We start from the raw sequence: 18,729 nt of genomic DNA, 5'->3' as shown, positions 1-18,729 counted from the left end.
CTCCTTTTCCCCTTCCCTTTCCCTTTCCCCACATTCTTTCTTGTTCTTTCTTCTCTTCCTTTCCTTCCTTTACTTTTTTTCTTTCTTTTTTCCATTTCCTTCTTTCTTCCAAAATGCTGCAAGCACATGCAGCTCTTAATTTCTCTTGAGGGGAAGAGGGTAGAAGGAAAAAAAGATGCTAAGCAACTTTGGGGGAAGTCAACCTCTGTTGAGGCATGTGGTTATCCTCCCATGTTATTAAATGTCATAGATGTGTTAATGTAGTTCTGCATGGAAGCCAAGCATAATTATAATCTTTTCATCTGTCATAACACATCTATAATTGGCATGAATTCCCCTCAAACAGTTTTTTTTTAGCATAGGGTTTTCATACTCAGTGCAGGGATATTAGCAGGCACCCATAAAGACTGCTTTTGGCACAGCTCTGAGCTAACTGCCTGGGTGAGAGCCAGTTGAAGCTCACTGGGCCACTTGAAAACTTGTTGTCTGCTTGTTCACTCCCTGTAAGTTGACAGTATGACAGTAGATTAAGTGCTGCTAATTTAATAAAGCCACTCCTACAGTGATGTTGATCTACCAACAATGAACAAGGGGAGGGAAGAAGAGAGAGGGGGATAAAAAGTGCATTAGTTTGCCTGAAGTAATACTGGGAAAAAGAAAAAAAAGTATTGATCTTATGTGAGGTGCAGTTATTTTTAGTCACCTGACTCATGCTTACCCAATCCTTACCCATATTCATCAGAGACAGTATAATGAACAGATATTGATTAGCTGGGGTTGCTGGAGAGATTTCCCAACAGTGCTAGTTCACATTGATAGGTCTCCAATGGGAATACATACAAGTGCTGCCCTGTAACATAACTTATTGTGTTCTAGGTCCTTCAATTGATTTTGTTTGAAGAAAAAATACACAGTGGCTATCCCTTGACCTTTAGCTGAAACCTCTCTGTAAAGAAGAACACAAAATGACAGTCAGAGCAAATAAGCATCACCGCTTACAATCTTGGCTGTCGCAGCAGCGCCTTGGCAGCTGGGTGCCGTGTGTACACTGTGGTCTCCATAGGATCCTAGTGCCCAGCACAGCCTGCTTTCAGGTGGCAACTTCCAGGCATTAGCCAAAAAAGTGCCATTATAGTTGTCTCTGTTGCTCCAGTGTTTCAGCTAGATTTCACATCTCTCAGCAATATACTGCTGACCTTATGACAGCTCCCTCCAAGGTGAAGTATTTCCCACAAAGACCAAAACAGAGTTTAGCAAGATATCTTGTGGAGCTAATTCCATTGAACTGGTGCAGCTAAAAATAAAAAAGAAGAAGAAAGTGAAAGGTACTGCATCCCAGTGAAGCTACTAATCCCAAATGTTGGCTTGCCAAGAAGCTTGAAGCTTTCTGAGCATTTTGCCACATGACAGTCGTTGAATGTCCCTTTAGGAGTTTCCAGGATGGCTTGGGATCGCTTTCCCATGTCAAGTTCCCAGAACAGCGTGCAGCTGATTTGGGCTTTGGGGCCTCCTTGTTACCTTCATTTCCTAGCAGTACTAGGGAGAACTTTGCCTTGCAGTGTGAAGAGAAACATCAAAAGGGATGCTAGTGCTAAAAACAAAGCCTAAAAGAAATTTATGGAGAAGAGCAAAACGAACCATCCCAAAGTGTGTGTCTTAGGGCTTAGCGGTAATGTCAGGTTTGCCAGAAATCAAGCTGACTTGGACTTTGCAAAATTAAAGCTAATAGCAAAATCATCTTTCATTGTGTGAATAAAGTGAGACCAAGCAACAATGTAAAGGTGCTTTATAATGCAGAGGGGAGGTTTTCAAGATGAAAGCCAATCCCGGAACCTATTGGATGAGTTATTTCCACGAGAGATTGGGCAGCACTAGCACCGCATCCCAAAACCCTGCCCAGCCCTCATTTCAAGCGTTGCATATATTCTAGTTACCCACGGACAAGCAAGACTGATGCAGAAAACGGCTTCTAGTGCTAGCAGAGAAGAGGATTGGCAGTTTTATGAGGATAGCTTGAGAGAGCTTGGTTTCTGCCAAGCAAATGAGAGCTGAAAGGGGCATGATTGTTCTCCATAAATATATGACAAAGGAGCGGGTTGTAAACACCAGGGAAAGAGAAGAGCTATGTGTGCTAAGGGACACTACTGTCACAAGAACAAACAGCTATCAATAATTTCAGCCTGGAAAGCCAGGTTTTTTAAGTGCTGGAGCAGAGAGATTCTGGATCCGCCTTCTAGTATCTGCAGAAGAGCCCAAATGAAAACTAGATAGGTGATAACGACTGATCAGTTTACCAGGAGATTTAAAACATGGTTATCTGCAAAAGCAGGGGCTGGATTTCCCTTCCATCCTATTTCATTTATGCCCAGTGGTGTTTGACTAAGTAAGTAGACTGTTGGGAGGGCAAGTTCAAGGCCCCTCAGTATTCCCATTTGTACCATGGTACACAGTAAATGAGTTCATCTTGCCAATTCATTTGCTCATGTCTTAAAGAAACATTTTTGTAAAGAAAAATCTATTCTTTTAACATATCTGACTGTAATTTCTGCTTTTTAGCTGCCCTTTCCTAGGCCAGTATCCTTGCTATATTCAGTCCTTTTTTTTTTTTTTTTGTCTTTGTGGAGCTGCCTTCTTTCTTGTCTTTTGTCTATTTTTTAATCATAGGTTTTAAGATCACTTTAAGTTTTCTTGGTTAGAGCCATTTAATTTAATCAGTCCAATATATTTTGATCCTCTGGGTTTGAAACAAAGTTTGAATTCTTTCCCATATGCCAGGGCTCATAGAGAAATCTGAAGTGCTACAATAATTATGAATCACACACTCTACATTGCACAGAGTGACTTCACATTATTGGAATGTGTGAAGAAAAAACTTATAAGCAGTTGAGAGTGGAGGTTATCAGAGCTCTGGGCATGTGCAGTATGAAGTGATTTGAAATTATTATGCCACTTACAAGTTTTTAGAGAGCTTCAATCTTACAAATTTAAGTGATATTAAAAATTCAAAGCACTCTCATAATTTCACATCTTTCTGCTATGCCCTACAATTGCAATTTTCCTTCTCCTTTTGTATGTGTTCGTTTCAAAATAAAGAATTTTGCAGCACCAAAAATATGTGTGATTTTAGAGTTAAAACATCTAAGGCAAAGGACTTAGATAAAGACTGTATTCCACTGGAATTCTTGCCCTAAGTGCTTAAGACGTTCACAGGAGAGAACTTGAACCGGAATGTATTTCAGACAGATATTCTCATCCTCTGGTTGAGGATGAATAATAATAACACAAGAGCTACCTGTGTCACTGATTTGGGAAGGGGGCTAGGAGGTACCAAATATGCAGGTCATCTAGAATATCTTCTCTGACTTGAAAGAACACAAACTTTGAACTTTGAATTTAAAAAATTAATTCCTAGCTCCTGGGTTATTTTACAAGTTGTAAAACATTACAGTTGCTGTATAAAATTTTCCATCCTGTTTCCATGGCCTCTGGCTCCTGTTCACATAACACTACCCTCACTGAGCTCCATTTTGGCCCGGGTACATTCAGCCTAGTCTGGTGAAGGAAGGCTCTCATCAGTCTGACCTGCCAGGGAGCTGGACTCCGTTTCTTAGACCCGGTCTTACAATTAAGATCAGAGTAACTAACAGTGGTCAAACCTGTGACATATTACAGCAGTCAGTGTCCACTGATCCCAGTAGTAAATGCTACATAAATGAAATGTAAACTGGAACTGGAGAACTTCATTATGGTATATACACCACTGCCTTTTGGCTTAAAAGAATTCAGGTCAAAGGTTGTACCATGTTTCAAGTTTCCTTACAAAACCATTAAATTCTATCCCAAATGCTCTATGTTTTCTTTAAGCTGGCCACAACCCAGAAAAAGCTTTGCTAGGGCTTTTTTTTCTACAGTGTCTAGGACCCTAAAGTAGGCATGTCTAAAAGATAGTGGATTGCCAAAATACACGTGAACCTTATGTTACTCTATTGCAAGCTCCAAGGCCTAAGCAATAGAGAAAAGTCAGAGAAAGTTGTTATGTCACAGAGACTATTGCAAGGAATCAATTGTGAGAACACTTTAGAAAGAAATAAGTTTCTTAGCACTGAATTTGCATAATTGCAAATGCCAAACCAGAAGAAAACAATGTCAACAAGCATGAGGGTTAGACTCACAGCCTCTAGATCAGTAGAAGCATTCATTCAACAAGATCAAAGGGTCAGCTATGGCTAATAAAACAAAAATAATAGGTAACTAAACAGCTTGCAAAATACAGTCATATGTCATGTTAAGACAAGTTTCCAAGGAGCAATTTTTTGACATATTGATTGATTACTTTTTTGAATGTCTTTTTCTGTAAAACATAAGAAGAGAAAACTTCACATCTGAATTCAGAGTAACACGTCGGAGCTGACTTGTGAAACAGCCATAGTCAAGCCAATAAGCAATCACGATCCCAATATAATAAGTTCAGTCAACATCTTCCAGAGGAGAGTTGTAGCCACACACTATATTTTAAATCAACAGACCTTTTAGAAATACTGTTTAAAAAAAGCATAACAAATAAATTCCTAAATGCAGCATGGAGATTATTTTAAGCTACCAAAACTTTCAGAGTAAGTAGGAGTAGGAGTCTCTGTAAATGAAACAGAGAGCAGGAAGGCCTGAAAAGTAGACTGCTAGTGTTTTTTTAGCTTGGTTTCCTAAGGAAATGAGGGTTATGCTATCTGACTGTATGTGTTTGCGTCTGTCTGTCTGTAACCTCTACCTCTTGCTCCCCTCCTTGGCAATTTGAACCCACTGACTTATTTCAACAGAATTTGTCCAAAGGGTGGAAATGCCCAGATACTACGAAGGCAGGTATGAGTGCTAAGGGAAAGGGAAAGGATGTGAGGTATCAGACACAGGGCAAGGCCTGTGCAGAAAAGGGAAAAACTGCAGGAACATGTCCCATTGATGCTACCTACCTACCATAGGACCTGCATCCTGAGGAAACCAGGCTTTATCTCAGCTAGTTCTCGCAGAGCTACTTGCCTAAGGGAAACCACGCTTTGGCTTACCGTGGCAAGAAAAGTGAGTCTCCTTGGATTTTTTTGTTTCTGTCTCCCTCGGAGGGCACAGGTGGCACAGTGCAACTGTAAGGTCTCGGCCGCAGTGACTGCTGAGGCAGCCAGCTAAGAGGTGAAAAACTCTGGGAGTTCCTGCTGCACCTGGTTGGGCATAGCCAGAAATGCCTGTGCAATTTAAGTGCTGGATCTATACCCATTCCCCCATCTTTCCAAGAGAGAAATAACGTCTGTCGAGGCTATTCCAGCCTGTCGGTTGTGGAAATAAGGTCTTGATCCCTGTTTATCAGCTGGAAGGAGAGGGCTGCCTGTTCTGCTCACCCTCACCGGGCTCCTGAGGGTGAAAAGTTATTTTCAGCAACTTTGTCCCAGGCAGGCAGTGAGTGGGGGCAGAGCCAGGAGGAGTACGCCTCTTCTGCCTCCTGGTCCCTTCCAACAGCCCCGCAGGCCCCACAGCCTGGAGCGGCACTATCCTGCTGTGCTGCCCCAGCGAGCTGTGATGAGCGAGTGTGTTTTTATCAGCTGAGCTGAACTTTTAGGGCTTTGCCACCTCACAGCTCACCTGGCCCAGCATGCTGCCAGGTCTTGTGGATTATATCCCTGCATACGGAAAGAGTGGCGGTTCCCCATTATCCAATGACAGCAATTTCTGATAATGCTCCCCTAAAGGTTTGGTTGTTATTTGGTTGGGTTTCTTTTCCGCTCACAGCCAATTATGGGCACTGCTTGCTGTTGTTGAAGCTATGTGGCTGGTGTTTTGCACAGATAGCAGGGCCTATGAAGGAGGGGAAGCAGAAGACTAGCAGAGTGCCAGACCCCTTCCCTGGACATCCCTATGTGGATGCCTTATGAGGTGCAGCAGTAGGCGTCTGGTTTATTAATGCATCCCTATGTAGACCATGTGGTCTCAGCAACCCTTTCAAGAGTCAGGTCCTGTATGCGAAGTCATTAAAGTTAAACATATTTTAATCCATAATTGTATAAGATTTATTTAATTTAGTTTTTTTTATTTATAGTTCAATTGGGATTGTAATGTATTTTCAGTCCGGCACACCAAGATCCATCAATTTTTACTGCTTCTTTTAATTGTGTTCCTCCAATCCAAGTGCCAGCAGTTTTCCAAAGCAGGCTGCTTGCAAAATGTCTTTTGCTTCAGTGGGGTGGCAGAGAAAAAGAAATTCATTTGCAGCTTTACTTGACAAAACACCTTATCCTCTGCACCAGCAGCAAGGTAACGGGCACATGCTCCCTAGTGCTGGCGAGACGTCCCACAGCTTGGATGCGCTGCCGTTGGCCGAGCCCTGCAGAGTTGGCCTGGCTGGGGTGCCCTTGAGCCAGGCTGCCACAGACTGTGGCAAAACCTGGCTCCTAGCAAACCTCCTTTGCCCATCCCTGCGTCAGCTCGCCAGAGGGACGCAGCGCAGTGGGCTTGGAGTGGGTTGACACAGCCCCAGCTTAAAAAGCATGGGAAAGTTGTGTCAGTGTGCTCAGTGCTAGCGAGGCAACAAGGCTCCCCTTTGATCTGCAGTGATGAAGAAATGCCATGGTAATGTTAATTAAGCAAAAGCCAGTACACAGACATACACACACACATGCACGTATTTATGTTGGTAGTGACTGCCGTGGGAGCCGTGCGTTAGTAAATGTTCGCGTGCAGCCTGTGTGTGTGAGGGCAAGCGCCGAGACGCTGACCAGCCCCGCAGCGTCTCTCTGCATATCCAGTAGTGCTGGAAGTAATGGAGTGAACATCCTTTCCTCATAACTTTTAATAAGACAGCTCATCAGCTGCGTTCCCTGCATCCAGAGCAGGGAACTTGATGAGGTGCTTTGTACCAGGGAAGCACATCCAGTAGGCTCATTGTCAGGTCCCAGTAAAGGCGGCTGTGAAGTATTATACAGATTTACCTTCTGTGTAGTTAAGAGGGCAAGCTGGGAATTGCAGGGGACAGAAAAAACCACCCCAACTGAATAGCTGTCAAAGTGATAATCCTTTTAAGAGAATATGTTTGCTGTGTGCTGCTTATTTATACAGAGCCTGTGTGCCTGGTGAAACTTTTCAGTCCTCTTGAATTCAAAGGGGTAAAGTTTCCGTTAACACAAATGAGGATGTTATAGGCCAAGATGCTGGGGCTCCGAGAATAGAATATTCCCTTGAATCACTCTAAATGGTAGACTCTTAATAGGAATTGACTCTTTTTTTTTTACTTTAATAAACCATTTAAATTAATGCTACACTATTAATATTCTGCAGAAGGCTTCCCATGAAAAACTTTGTGTTCAGAATCTAGATTGCTAAGACATCTAGCTTTTCTTCAAGCAGTAACTAAAAAATTATATAACTATGACATTCACAAATGCTGGGCCATTTTTTTCCCACATAGCTTTTTTGTTGAGCCTTATTTTCAACAGCCAATATTAGTGAAAACTTGGAGGCAAACTCTATCACCAAGGAACAACTTCACTATTAACGTACCCTTGACTGCAACTCCTGGGGAGAAGGAACTTGGCTTGTCTGTGCACGCTGCTGTAGGCCTCCATTTTGACTGAAGCCCACAGCTACTATTGTAATATTAAAACCAGTAAAATTCCTCACCCACAGTGAAATCTATGGAGAGTGCATGCGTCTCTGTATGTGCTTAAGAGGGAAAAATTAAGATGAAATTTGGCAGGGTAATTGCCCATTGCTTACCACTGTAATTCAGTGTTGAGAGTGAATGGCTACCATTGCCTAAGAGAAAATCACCCAATTTGTTACTCTTCTGTGTATATGTACCACAGACTGGTCTGTAATCATTAAGTCCTTTCTGGCAATGACAAAAAAGCCTAATTCAAGCTTGCGGTTCTTCGAGTCATGTCTAGTCTGTGTAGGCCTTATGGGATGGGTGCCTTTAATTTCCTCCTGATTCTGTTGTTAATTTGAATAGGTACTTAAGCTGCTTCAAGATTTATTTATTTTATAATGAGAATTTCCCAGCTATTTCATTCTAACAAAGTGGGGTGGGAGTAGTTAACATCTCCATTTTCCCATTCACAAACAAACTGCTTGCCTCCTGGATGCAATTATTTTCTTTTACCTGTTTAGGAAATAACACTGCTGAAGTAACTCTGATGTAGGCGGTGTGCTGCCTGCAAAAAAAATGGCTGAGGCATGGGCCTATTAGCCTGCCCATGCTGCACTAACGATTTCACTAATGCTTTACCCTCACATGATTGAACAGGGTTTCCCTCAGATGACTGGACAAATGAGAACAGATGATCAGCAGAGTTCATAAAAGTGAAATATCTGATAGCTGCACCCCCGTTGCTCTTGTGTTGTGGGTGAATCTGCATGCAGAGGGGTGAGGAGAAAGAGAAAGGGAGACGGTTGTAAAACAGCTCCATAATTACGATGTAGATAAAGCTATGCATCAGTGAGAAACTTGTTTTAAGATGTGTACATTGCCATAGGCACGACTGCCAGAGTCTGCTTTCGCTTACGCTGATAGAAATCTGGAACAATGCTATTTTCAGCCAAGTGACTTCAATTTACACAAGCAGAAGTGAGAGCTGAATCTATCCCTTAAGTAAAAAAAAGAGAGAGTGAGAAGGCAGAAGGCAACCTAGGTCAGGCAATGGGCGCAAATACCTGTTTTCAGGCCACTACACCATTGTTATTTCCTGATTCAGGCTGCTTCTCTTGCACTTTGCAGAGTGCCCCATAGCGGGTCTTTTCACCTCCTCGGGAAAATGTGGGCAGTGTTTGCAGAGCCTTTATTACTCTCTTAACCTGAATGATTATTTCACTTTTACTGGCTTACCCTGCACTGCCAACAACACAAGGAGCAATAAATCTTCGTCAAGGTTTCTTGGTGTGGGGTGAATAAGCAGCGTTGATGCTGATTCCTTAAAAAAACTCATTTCTTGTAATGTGAGCCCTGCTGAAGATGGTCATGTCAACTGATTAGACTTTTTACTTGGCCATATTGATTCTGTTCTACACCGATGCGGCCCATAATGCTGGCTAATGTTATTGACGAGCCATCAGTCCTGCAGAGACGTGTGGGGCTTGCAGCTCTCTCTGAACCACAAAAACCTATCCATGGACAATGATGGAGAGGAAGAGGAAGATGCAAGCAAAGCACTCAGGCTGGCTTCATTCGGCCTGTAATACATTAATGAAAGACATACACTCTGTGGGAAGAGACAGATGTGGCTCTCCAGAAGCCATTTATTTATAAAATAATTATGAATGCACGGTCGAGTCATGGATTTTCATTACTGTGTGCATGTCCAACACTCTTTCTTTGTTCACGTTTTGCTCTAAATGAAATATAAAGGGAGAGTGATAGCAGCAGAGGTCTGGGAGAGATTACTCTCTCCTTCCCTTTACTACCTTTTGTTAAGCCGCAAGGGCAGGTGCCGTCTGGCTTTGTCAAAGTAATGAGAAGCTTCTTCTGGAAGGCACATGCCAGTCGCAGCCCAGAGTGGCGGCCTCTGCCAACGTGCCGCAGGATGCGGTGTCCGAGCTCACTAAACGCTGGAACTTGCTCGAACAAAGCAGGAGCATTGATACCAGCTGCCGCGTGCAGAGAAGTGAGTTTGATCTCGTGGACTGCTGAGCACAAGGTCTAAACTAGTTAAATCTCTATTGCATTTCCCTTTGCTTTTCTTTTCTATTCTTTCTTTTACACTCTGCCTTCTTGAAAGCTGAGAGTAGAAGCTTTGAAAGTCAGCCTACCTTTTTCTGTCTCAAAATGAGAAAAGCAGAATAGAACTATGACCTAGTCATTCAGCAACTGCTGATCCTTGAAGAGGAAGAAGACTGGGAAAATAGTGAGGAAGTTGGTTATTGTATCACACCATTCAGCTTCTGGAATAATAGTTCCATTGTAAGCCGTATGGTAATAATAGCTAGATAGGTAAACATTAAGAACTTACAGCCAAAAGTTTGTTTCATATGTCTTTCTAGAATAAAACCATGGGATCAGATTGTAGAAGACATGTGACATGAGGATTTTCTTCAGGAAATTTTAGGGTAAATTCGAATCTAGTCCTGCCCCTTCACAGCGTTCCAGCTCCCCTTCAAGGTGTCTATACTGTAGAGTTGTTTAAACTGACCCGTTTAAAATAACCCCTTTAAAATGACCTCATCCTTCTTTAGGCTGGCTGGATTTTAAAGTACAAATATTACTGGTCTTAGCATGAAGTCTATGGGAGAGGCTGCTGTTTGGTGCGTTCTTATAAGGTCACATCTAATATACGAACGTCCCTTCTAGTGTCCATCAATAATTAGCACTGCTGATTCCAGGGACAGGAGGCTGTGTGTTTGTGAGAGATGAAAAGTGCTATATAAGTGCTAGATATTAATATTATTATTGGCAGTCCACTGAGCAAAGGACAGAAGGGTTCAGGCATAATATGCTGAACTGCTGGATATGTTGTGTATTTCCCAAAGGTAATGTCTGTAGCAGGAAATTAATAATAGGAACAGTCAAAAAGCAAAGGAGCTGAAGTAACTTAGTCCTTTCTTATGGAAAAAAACAAACGAACAAACAAACAATGGCTCGCAATTGGTCTTGACTGAAAGGACAAAACAGCACTGGGCATGAGGTTGCACTAGAAACATGATGGTCCATTTTCAGCAAAAAGTTTGCAAACCAAGCCTTCTTAAAATTTGCATGAGCGACTAAGCCAGGAAGAGTGAATTGGAGGAGGATGAATTCACAGGGCTCAATACAGGGATGAAAGACTTGCAGAATTTTTTTGCAAAGCTCAAAAATGGATGAGTTTTGTAGAGCACAGCTGCAGTGATCTATATATATTATTACAAACAAGCTAATAGTGTTCATAAGCAGAGATGAAAGTGAGCAAGAGCTGGCAAAATAAATGTTAGCTGAAACTGAATCCCACTAACCTCCTGTGGAACGGTTGTGATATTAACCCCCTGTATACCCACAGCAGAGCGTTCATAGAGGGAGTCTGAGCGCAAAGCTCGGTGATGTTTAATTTTAATTTAACATAGCTTATCCAGGAGTGACCACGCAGCGCTGTGGCATGTACGAAAGGTTATCGCAGAGAATGTGAATGCATGTATGTGGGTGAGTGCATGTGCAATTGCAGCCAAAAGGAGATGTCAAGGCAAAGTGAGCTGGTGTTAAACTTACGATGAAGCTAATCATTACAGGCTGGGCCACGTTATGGTGATACAAGTCCAGAGGAAACTTAGTTCATAGCACTAGGCTAGTTCTGTACTTAGAGATCAGAATTTGACTCTTCCTCATGCTCTTACATGGCCTTTCATTTCTGTGTATTACCATGGCCTTACTTTTGAAGATTACAGTGCCCCAAGGCTTTTTAAAATGTGTCCTCCTCTTCTAGGAGCCAATGCTGCCCTAGAACATACCATTCAGTAATTATGCCATCTTGTGCTTATAGCTAGCACGAGCTAAATCTCAACCCTACTGAAGCCAATGAAAATGCACTGGCACCAGAATTTCACTGTATGATAGTCAAACTTTCTGAAAGAAGCATGTTGCCTATTAATTTATGTGATCCTAGGTGTCATGAAGCCTAGTTTCTGTGAACTTCTGAAGTAATGACATTATTCTCTTTTGATCCTCCAGAGTTTTTCCTTTGGAAGCTCAAGAGATTAAAATGTAGCCCATTCTTATGCAACGAGGAGTAAATCCAGCACACAGGTTCTTTAATTCCTCCAGCAGGCCTTTGCACCTCCCCTTTGTAGCAAACTGATGATTTCTGAGGTGAGGGAGCTTAGAGGTAGACAGTAAGTAGGCACCGTTTGCTTAGAAAACATTCTTTTATGCAGAGCTTGAAAGGACTTGCTTTCTTTCAGCGTTTGGTTTCTATTTTCCTTTCAGAAAGGAGCTAGACTTTCAGCAGGAAAAAATACTGCAGCCTATTTCACAACAGAGTATTGGTCAGTATATATGCAGTATACGTTTCCATCAGCTGTAGATGGAAGAATGAGACTTACTTGTTTAGCGTTTGGCAGGTTCCAGCAAGGCCGGGGTAAACATGGGTTCCCGTCTAGATAACTGTTTTAAACTCTTTGGTATTCCTCACTTTCTGCTTTGTCATGCCCAGATTTCAGGAGAAGGGGACAGCATTTCTAGCTCTGTAAAAGTTGGCTGGTGTTTCCTGAAATGACAACTACAACTGCATATGAAAGTGAGATATTTTGTTCCTGTGAGATGAGGTTTTCTTTTGCTGCTCAAAATTCCATATTTTCTTTCACTTTTGGGCCCAATGCCTCCAAATTTGGCTCCATTGTCACCATGGTACTCATACTGCACATTAATTGGCTGCATATGTATACTGTGAATAACCTTTCAAGTTTTCATTCTTGCTCTGACTTTTCTTATAGATTCCCATGGGACTGAAGAGACCTCCGTTACTCCTTCTTCCTTCTTCTGTGATCTGGGGAAATTGCTGCCCACCAGTGTGACCTCAAGCAGAATCTTTGATGGATGTTGCAAGGAAAGGAACTGTCCTTTAGGGTAGTAGATTCCTTGCACTTGTGACTCAGAGATTTCTCATTACTTGTGCAAAGCTCATATGATACAAATATATATCTGTAAACAGTTCGCTGTCATTAGTTGTCCACTTCTAGCTGAGCTCTTCTTAACCCCTTATGCACCTAGCTAATAATTCTCAATGTAGTAGTTCAGCCTGGGAAATCTTCAGCACCCTTATGCCCCCATGCTGTGTAGTATCACATGGGTTACTGTTACCAAATCTTTCACCTCGTGCCCTGCAGCAGTGAGTCTGCAACAGCAGAATGCTTTGCTGATGTAGAGTAGCGTCTTCTGCTCATGCTACCCACAAAAGCATTTTTAAGTAGACTTTTTGTTAGGGGGGTAGGACACCAGAAGTCACAGGTATGTGAGGCTGAAAATGATAATAAAATATTCTCATTATATTGTAATGGTGCACATGGTTCAATTTCCAGCATGTGGCAATAGAGAAAGAACTCCTGGGCACTCCCTTCGGAAGCTAAATCAAGGGTATTTTAATTTGCAGTCCCCACTCCCTTTTCCACAACGAGACACAGGACAATAAAAGGGAATATATTTCTCTTGCAAGTTAACTCAACATGCAATATGCAGAAGATTACTCAGGCTCACTCAGTGCTAGCAATCCACAGTTTATTGATCTTACCCTATCACTGCTTACATTTTTTATTCTTTAATTTTCTTTCCTTATTTGCTCATTAGTTCAATAGAAGAGGGAGGGAAAGGAGCATTAGGAGATGGTATCATTTTTAGGTTGCCTTGGAACAGGAAGATCAAACCAGGACACTGAAAAACAGTAATCCCTGAGTAGGCACCAACTGTCTGAACTTGTTGTACATGATTTGCCCCAGTCCACCCAGCACACCAGGGTCTGGCCAGCCTAGTAGCTCCTTGTCAAGGTTACTCGTCTAGCCAGTGGTTACTTGTCTTGCTTATTGAGTCCTGCTGTGGTTCGTGCCTTGGTGGTATCGTCGAATCGTCCCCCTGCTGCAGAGGGAAGCAGGTTGGCGCAGCCGGGGCAACCGGGAGATACCTAAGCCACAGTCCTGTCTCGGTGACTAACAGTTGGGTGCATCCTCCTTGTTAGCAAGACAGTTGCCATTGCTTCTCTTTCCAACTTACAATATCTGTAGACAGCACACAGCAAGACCTTCTGAGGATGTAACAGATGTGTAATTGTTCAGGGATTAGTGGTTAACAATAAACAGCAGACATTTTTTTTCCATGTGCTATTAAAAGGAACTAACAGGGGTAGCGACTGTGAAAATGAAACAAACCTTATCCATGGCAGTGGGCTGTAGCTGAGTCTTTTTCAGAGATCTATTTAAATCCACTTCCCCCCCCTCCCTTTTTTAAACCCCCTCCCCTTTTCAATATTGTTACTGCATGTTTTTGAGTCTGCAGAGCTTGGCTGAGAGTAGTGCTGGGAAATTTGTTCAGAATGAACGAGTGATTTCCAACATAATAAGTAAATGAACACAAATTTAACTTCATGGCATTCAATATTAACTACTTTCTAATGCTGAAATAATGGCCTGCAGCCATCTCTGCAGTGTGCAGAGAATGGTTAGTCAGCAGCTAAGCACAACTTTCCTCAGCCGCTATGCTATCAAAGCGAAAGTGGGCAAAGATTGGGAATTTTAATGAACAAATGGCATTCCTACAGTTTGCAGTTCAAAGATAAGTAAATAATGAATAACTTGAATGCAAATTACCCCTAATTAACTTTGCTAAGTCTGTTCTTAAGAAGGCTAGATATGAAAGAATCACTAAGACTATAATAAAATACACATACCACAGACACTGAAGAAGTGATTTTAAGGGGTGCGGGGGCAGGGGGGCACTGTGGCAAGTGGAAGGAATGAGAGTTTTTCAGTGCCTTGGATGGCAAAGTCTGAGTGGCTTGAGACACAAAGCATTAGTGCCTGCCCAATTCAGAAACCAGAGGTGTCTAGGAGGGCAGTCCGTGCCACATGCATGGTGCTGTCCAAAAAAAGGCGGGGGGGGGGGAGAGGAGCTGGACTCAGCACTGGACGTGGCGCAGAGGAGGCGGCCGTAAAGCCCCAGTCCTCGCTGTCGAGGATGGCGGGGCCCCACGCCAGCAGGACAGGGAGGCGAAGTCTCGGTAGTTCCCAGGGCAAGCAAAAGTGCCTTTTGTACCTGCACCAGCTCCAGCGAGCGCTGGGTGTGCAAGGAATGCAAGATCAGGCCCCGAAGGCGCGACTCAATACAAACAAAATAATTTGAGGAAGAACACCCACAGAGCGGGGAGTAGTCCAGCACCTGGCATGCCTCACAGAAAGGTGGGTTTTTAGAAGTTTTCTGAAGCAGGGGAAGGGTGTATATCCAAACATATTAACAGGACAGCATGAAAGAGAGTAGCTCGAATGTAAGTAGATTTTATCTACATTAGAAATCAAATTAATATTGTACCTCTGCGGTCTGTATTTGCAGGGAAATGGGTAGTAAGCTGCTGCTTTTTTAGAACTGGCACACACACTGGGCTTCAACTATTCCTGAGGATTTTAGGGAAAGCAAGGCTGTGGCCACACAGAAAAATAGTCTGGACAAGAAGTACTTCAGATTCGGGAGTCAGGCTTTTGTCTGCACTCTAGAGCCCCAGGAGCACAGATGGTTGTGAGTGTTGCACAAGCCTGATCTCCACTATTCTTTATTCAGGAATTACCACTTGAACTCTGAGCATGCAGCAAGTATGTTTGTAGAGAATTGTGATTACGTACAGCTCTGCATGAGTGCTAGTTATGAATCCGATGGTTACTATTGTATTTATGGTGCGCACTAATGACAAGTATAATCCATTAACATGTACGTTTCGGAATGAAATTGTGAATCAAAAATAAATATACAACATGGTTGTATAAATCTTGTGGGAAAAGTCTGTTTATGAAATTTACTGACTTTTGAGTGCTTGTTTTCAATACGTTACTGTTGCAATAATAATAATAATAATATTCCTTTAGGAGCCCTGTTGGTGTTTCCTGGTTAAAAGAGAGAAAAATACTTCTCATGTCATCCTGATGGCAATTTCTGTGTATCCCATAATCCAGAAGCCCCAGGATGAATTACGACACAGTATTCTGAGTTTTGGCTTGTCTGTAGAACCTGGCCCATGCTGTTCTTACATGCTCGAAATCTTTTCAAACCCACATCTCCAAAGAGATGCAAACATGTACTTCCCTCCTTTCTAACTGCAGTAAATTTCCCTGCGTTGTGACAACATTGCTCTCCAGATGAATATCACATTGCAGATGGGACCTCTTGCTTTCCTATGATCTGTTTGTTGGTTTGTAAATATTGATATAATTCCTTCCTTTTTCTTTCAATAGAACAGGTTTTTCTTTTCTTTTCTTTTCTTTCACTTTTCTGGTGGATGACCAAAGTCTACAATCCCTAATCATTTGTTTTGTTCTCCAGAAAAAAACCCAGGACTCTTAAACAAAAATCAGCCAGGTTTGATAGTTTTGTGGAAAAATTCTCAGACCTAAGCTGCCACGCCAAAAGCCTGGAGTCCACATTTTCTTTCTTGTCTGTTATTCAGGGCAAGAGAAGTCAATAAAAGCACTTGGGATTGGGAAAGATAATACTTCACGCTTGCTCTACAATGACCCCTCCAGGTGATCAAGAAGGGTCCCACACTTCGTTCTGCTCAGCCAGGAAGGAACATTTTTCATGTATTGTAGAACATATCCAAAGGGACCTTAAGATTTGAGCACAAACATATTGGAGGATCCCTTCCCACCCTCACAGACAAAAGTTAAACTGAAGGCCCCTGAGAGTCCAGAAGTACAGTAAAAAAATCTAAATAAAAGCAATGGCTTTGAAAAAAAACTTCAGAGAGATTTCTTTTGCTCAGAGAGAGGAGCACATCTGGCTTAGGGTGAAAAGAGAAGTGGTGTCATCTGGGCAAAAATAAAACCATTCTCCTCAAATGTGTCCTAAAAAAAAAGGAGGAGAGGAAAAAAAAGAATAATCATGCAGGAAGGGAAAGCAAGTTCAGGGAAAAACAAAGTCTTGTAATGTTTTAGGAGGGCTTATTAGAGTGAAAATTAAGTGTCATGCAGAGCTTTGCTTCAGTCCTGATGTCTTTTATTCAAAGAGCCATCACCCTGTAAACTCACTTTAACAACTCCCTTCAGATGAAATATAAAAATTAAAGACATTTACAACACAGCTTAGTAGCAGATGTAGTCTTACTGTGGGGGTTTAGATCAAATGGTGATGTAACCCCACCAAAAGGGGTTATGGCTCTTATGAAAACCTCTCACCAGAAAAAAAAACTTGGATATCTGACAAAATGTGGGGTTCTATTTTTGCTTTGAATCCTATTTCCCATTCTCAGATGGGCTTGACTTTTTATTTACCTCTGGAAGATGGGGAAAAAAATCCAATTTTGTTCCTGGATAGTTTCCCTGTTTCATAATCTTTCTCCAGCTCTGTGTTAAGGTGTAGCATAAACAGCAGGGCCTCTGCTGGGTGGAGGGTATGAAGTTGGGGCAGGTGGGACTTAGGGGGTGTTTGCAGGAGGACAAAGCTCAGAAGGATTGCCTGAAGTAGTCAGAAAAATTTAGCAGATTAAAACTGTCCCCATATATTTTAATTCCCCCTCCAGCAATATGAGCAGGGATGTGATCTTATAGGCAAGTCTTTCTTGTTAAATCCTATAGAAAAAGCTCAAAGGCAAAAGGTATTATCATTCAGCACTGATCTCTGTTGAGAAAGGAAAGGGATCATTTGGAGTGCTGGGTCGCTAATGTGGTTCTTTGTTATAATTGCCCACAGCATTGTCATTTTGAGATTACTGTGCTTAGTGCTGTCTCTATACAGTGTTTGGTACCCAAAGTTTGCTGATGTGAAGGTCCACGGTACTGTCTCTGATCCTTCATTCGGCTAAGGCATAACTGCTAGATACGGATTGTAATTCATGGAAAGATGGCCACTGATACATGATGGGGCATGCTCAAAAAACAAGGAAAAGGCTCTTTCCCTGTTAATGAGCTGAGTAGAAAGTCATGCTTTGAAAACTGGGTTTTGTGGCTGTGACATTCCTAAGGCCATGGCTGAAGTCCTGGCCTACAGATTATCTGTCTTTCTATGCTACTAAAGAAACTGGCAGGCTTTCTGCTAGTGGAATGGCTTTTAATGTACATGTCCCACAAACATAAAAGGATGGGGAGTAGACTTGTTTTTGTGGAGATGAATTTTATTCGGATATCTCACAGACACTTGCAAAGGCTAACCTTTGGTCTAGTTTTATTCGTTTAACAGGAATCATACAAAATGGTGAAAAATGAACCTCTTAAAATTGAAATCATGAATTGCTCTCCAAAAAGGTGAAAAAGAAGAAGGTGTAAAACACTGGTGGAGAGGAGAAGGGAGGAACATGGTCATTTCACTGGGTACAGTATGATTTATGTCTTTGTGTGTGGTAAAAGAATGACTTCTTTCTTTTGCACAATTAATTAACTCCCTCTTACAAGAAGTACCTCAGTTATAGAATACTTTACTCTTTTACTTCTCCTCCTATCCATTTCTGTTTTTCTCTGGAAAGTGCACAAGTGGACTCACACATCCACACCCACACAAGAAAACAGTGGGGTTTTTTGTGCGGACTTCCTGGGAGGTATAATTTGGGAAACGTATGGATGCTTGCATGGGTGATAGCTCCCATAGGGCTGAGCTGGGATCCAGCGATAAACTCTCAAGCAGCGTGTCACAATGCAGCAGCTCAGCCGCGGGAACGAGCCAGGAGGCTCACTCCTGCACCCTGGCCAAGCTGCGCTCGCTGCAGCTGGGAGGCGAAGGCAAGCACGGTGCCTCTGCCATATTTATAGTTCTCACACCCCAGCAGCTGGTTAAGAGTCAGTTCAGCCCACAGCACAATTAAGGGCAACCTTGGGGCTGCTTTAACAAACAAGAGCCCCCAAGGATTATGCCACAGTACACACCCCTTTCCTCCTCCCCTCCTGGCCATATCCCTGAGATGTCCCCTGTGCCAAGAGCTGGGAAAATTCTCCAGGGAAATTCTCAGCTGGCTGGTTGATCTAGTTTTATGGTCCCTTTGCTATCCTGAGACCCAGACCATGGTTCGTAATTTTCCTACAGAAAACACACTGTTTTGCCATTCAAATTGCTAG

General features: G+C 42.4%; 1 protein-coding gene across 1 annotated transcript in view; it reads left to right on the top strand.

Annotated features, from left to right (window-relative positions):
• BNC2 (basonuclin zinc finger protein 2) overlaps positions 1-15,454 on the top strand; it is a 360,399-nt gene extending 344,945 nt beyond the window's left edge. The window contains exon 7 of the mRNA XM_068928905.1: positions 12,427-15,454. Coding sequence (XP_068785006.1) covers positions 12,427-12,507 — 81 coding nt within the window. The 3' untranslated portion in view covers positions 12,508-15,454. The remainder of the gene's footprint in view (positions 1-12,426) is intronic.
• Positions 15,455-18,729: the final 3,275 nt, after the last annotated feature.

This window comes from Struthio camelus, chromosome Z (genome assembly GCF_040807025.1).
Source record: "Struthio camelus isolate bStrCam1 chromosome Z, bStrCam1.hap1, whole genome shotgun sequence".
Lineage (NCBI taxonomy): Eukaryota > Metazoa > Chordata > Aves > Struthioniformes > Struthionidae > Struthio > Struthio camelus.
This window is presented reverse-complemented; position numbering and strand designations above follow the sequence as displayed.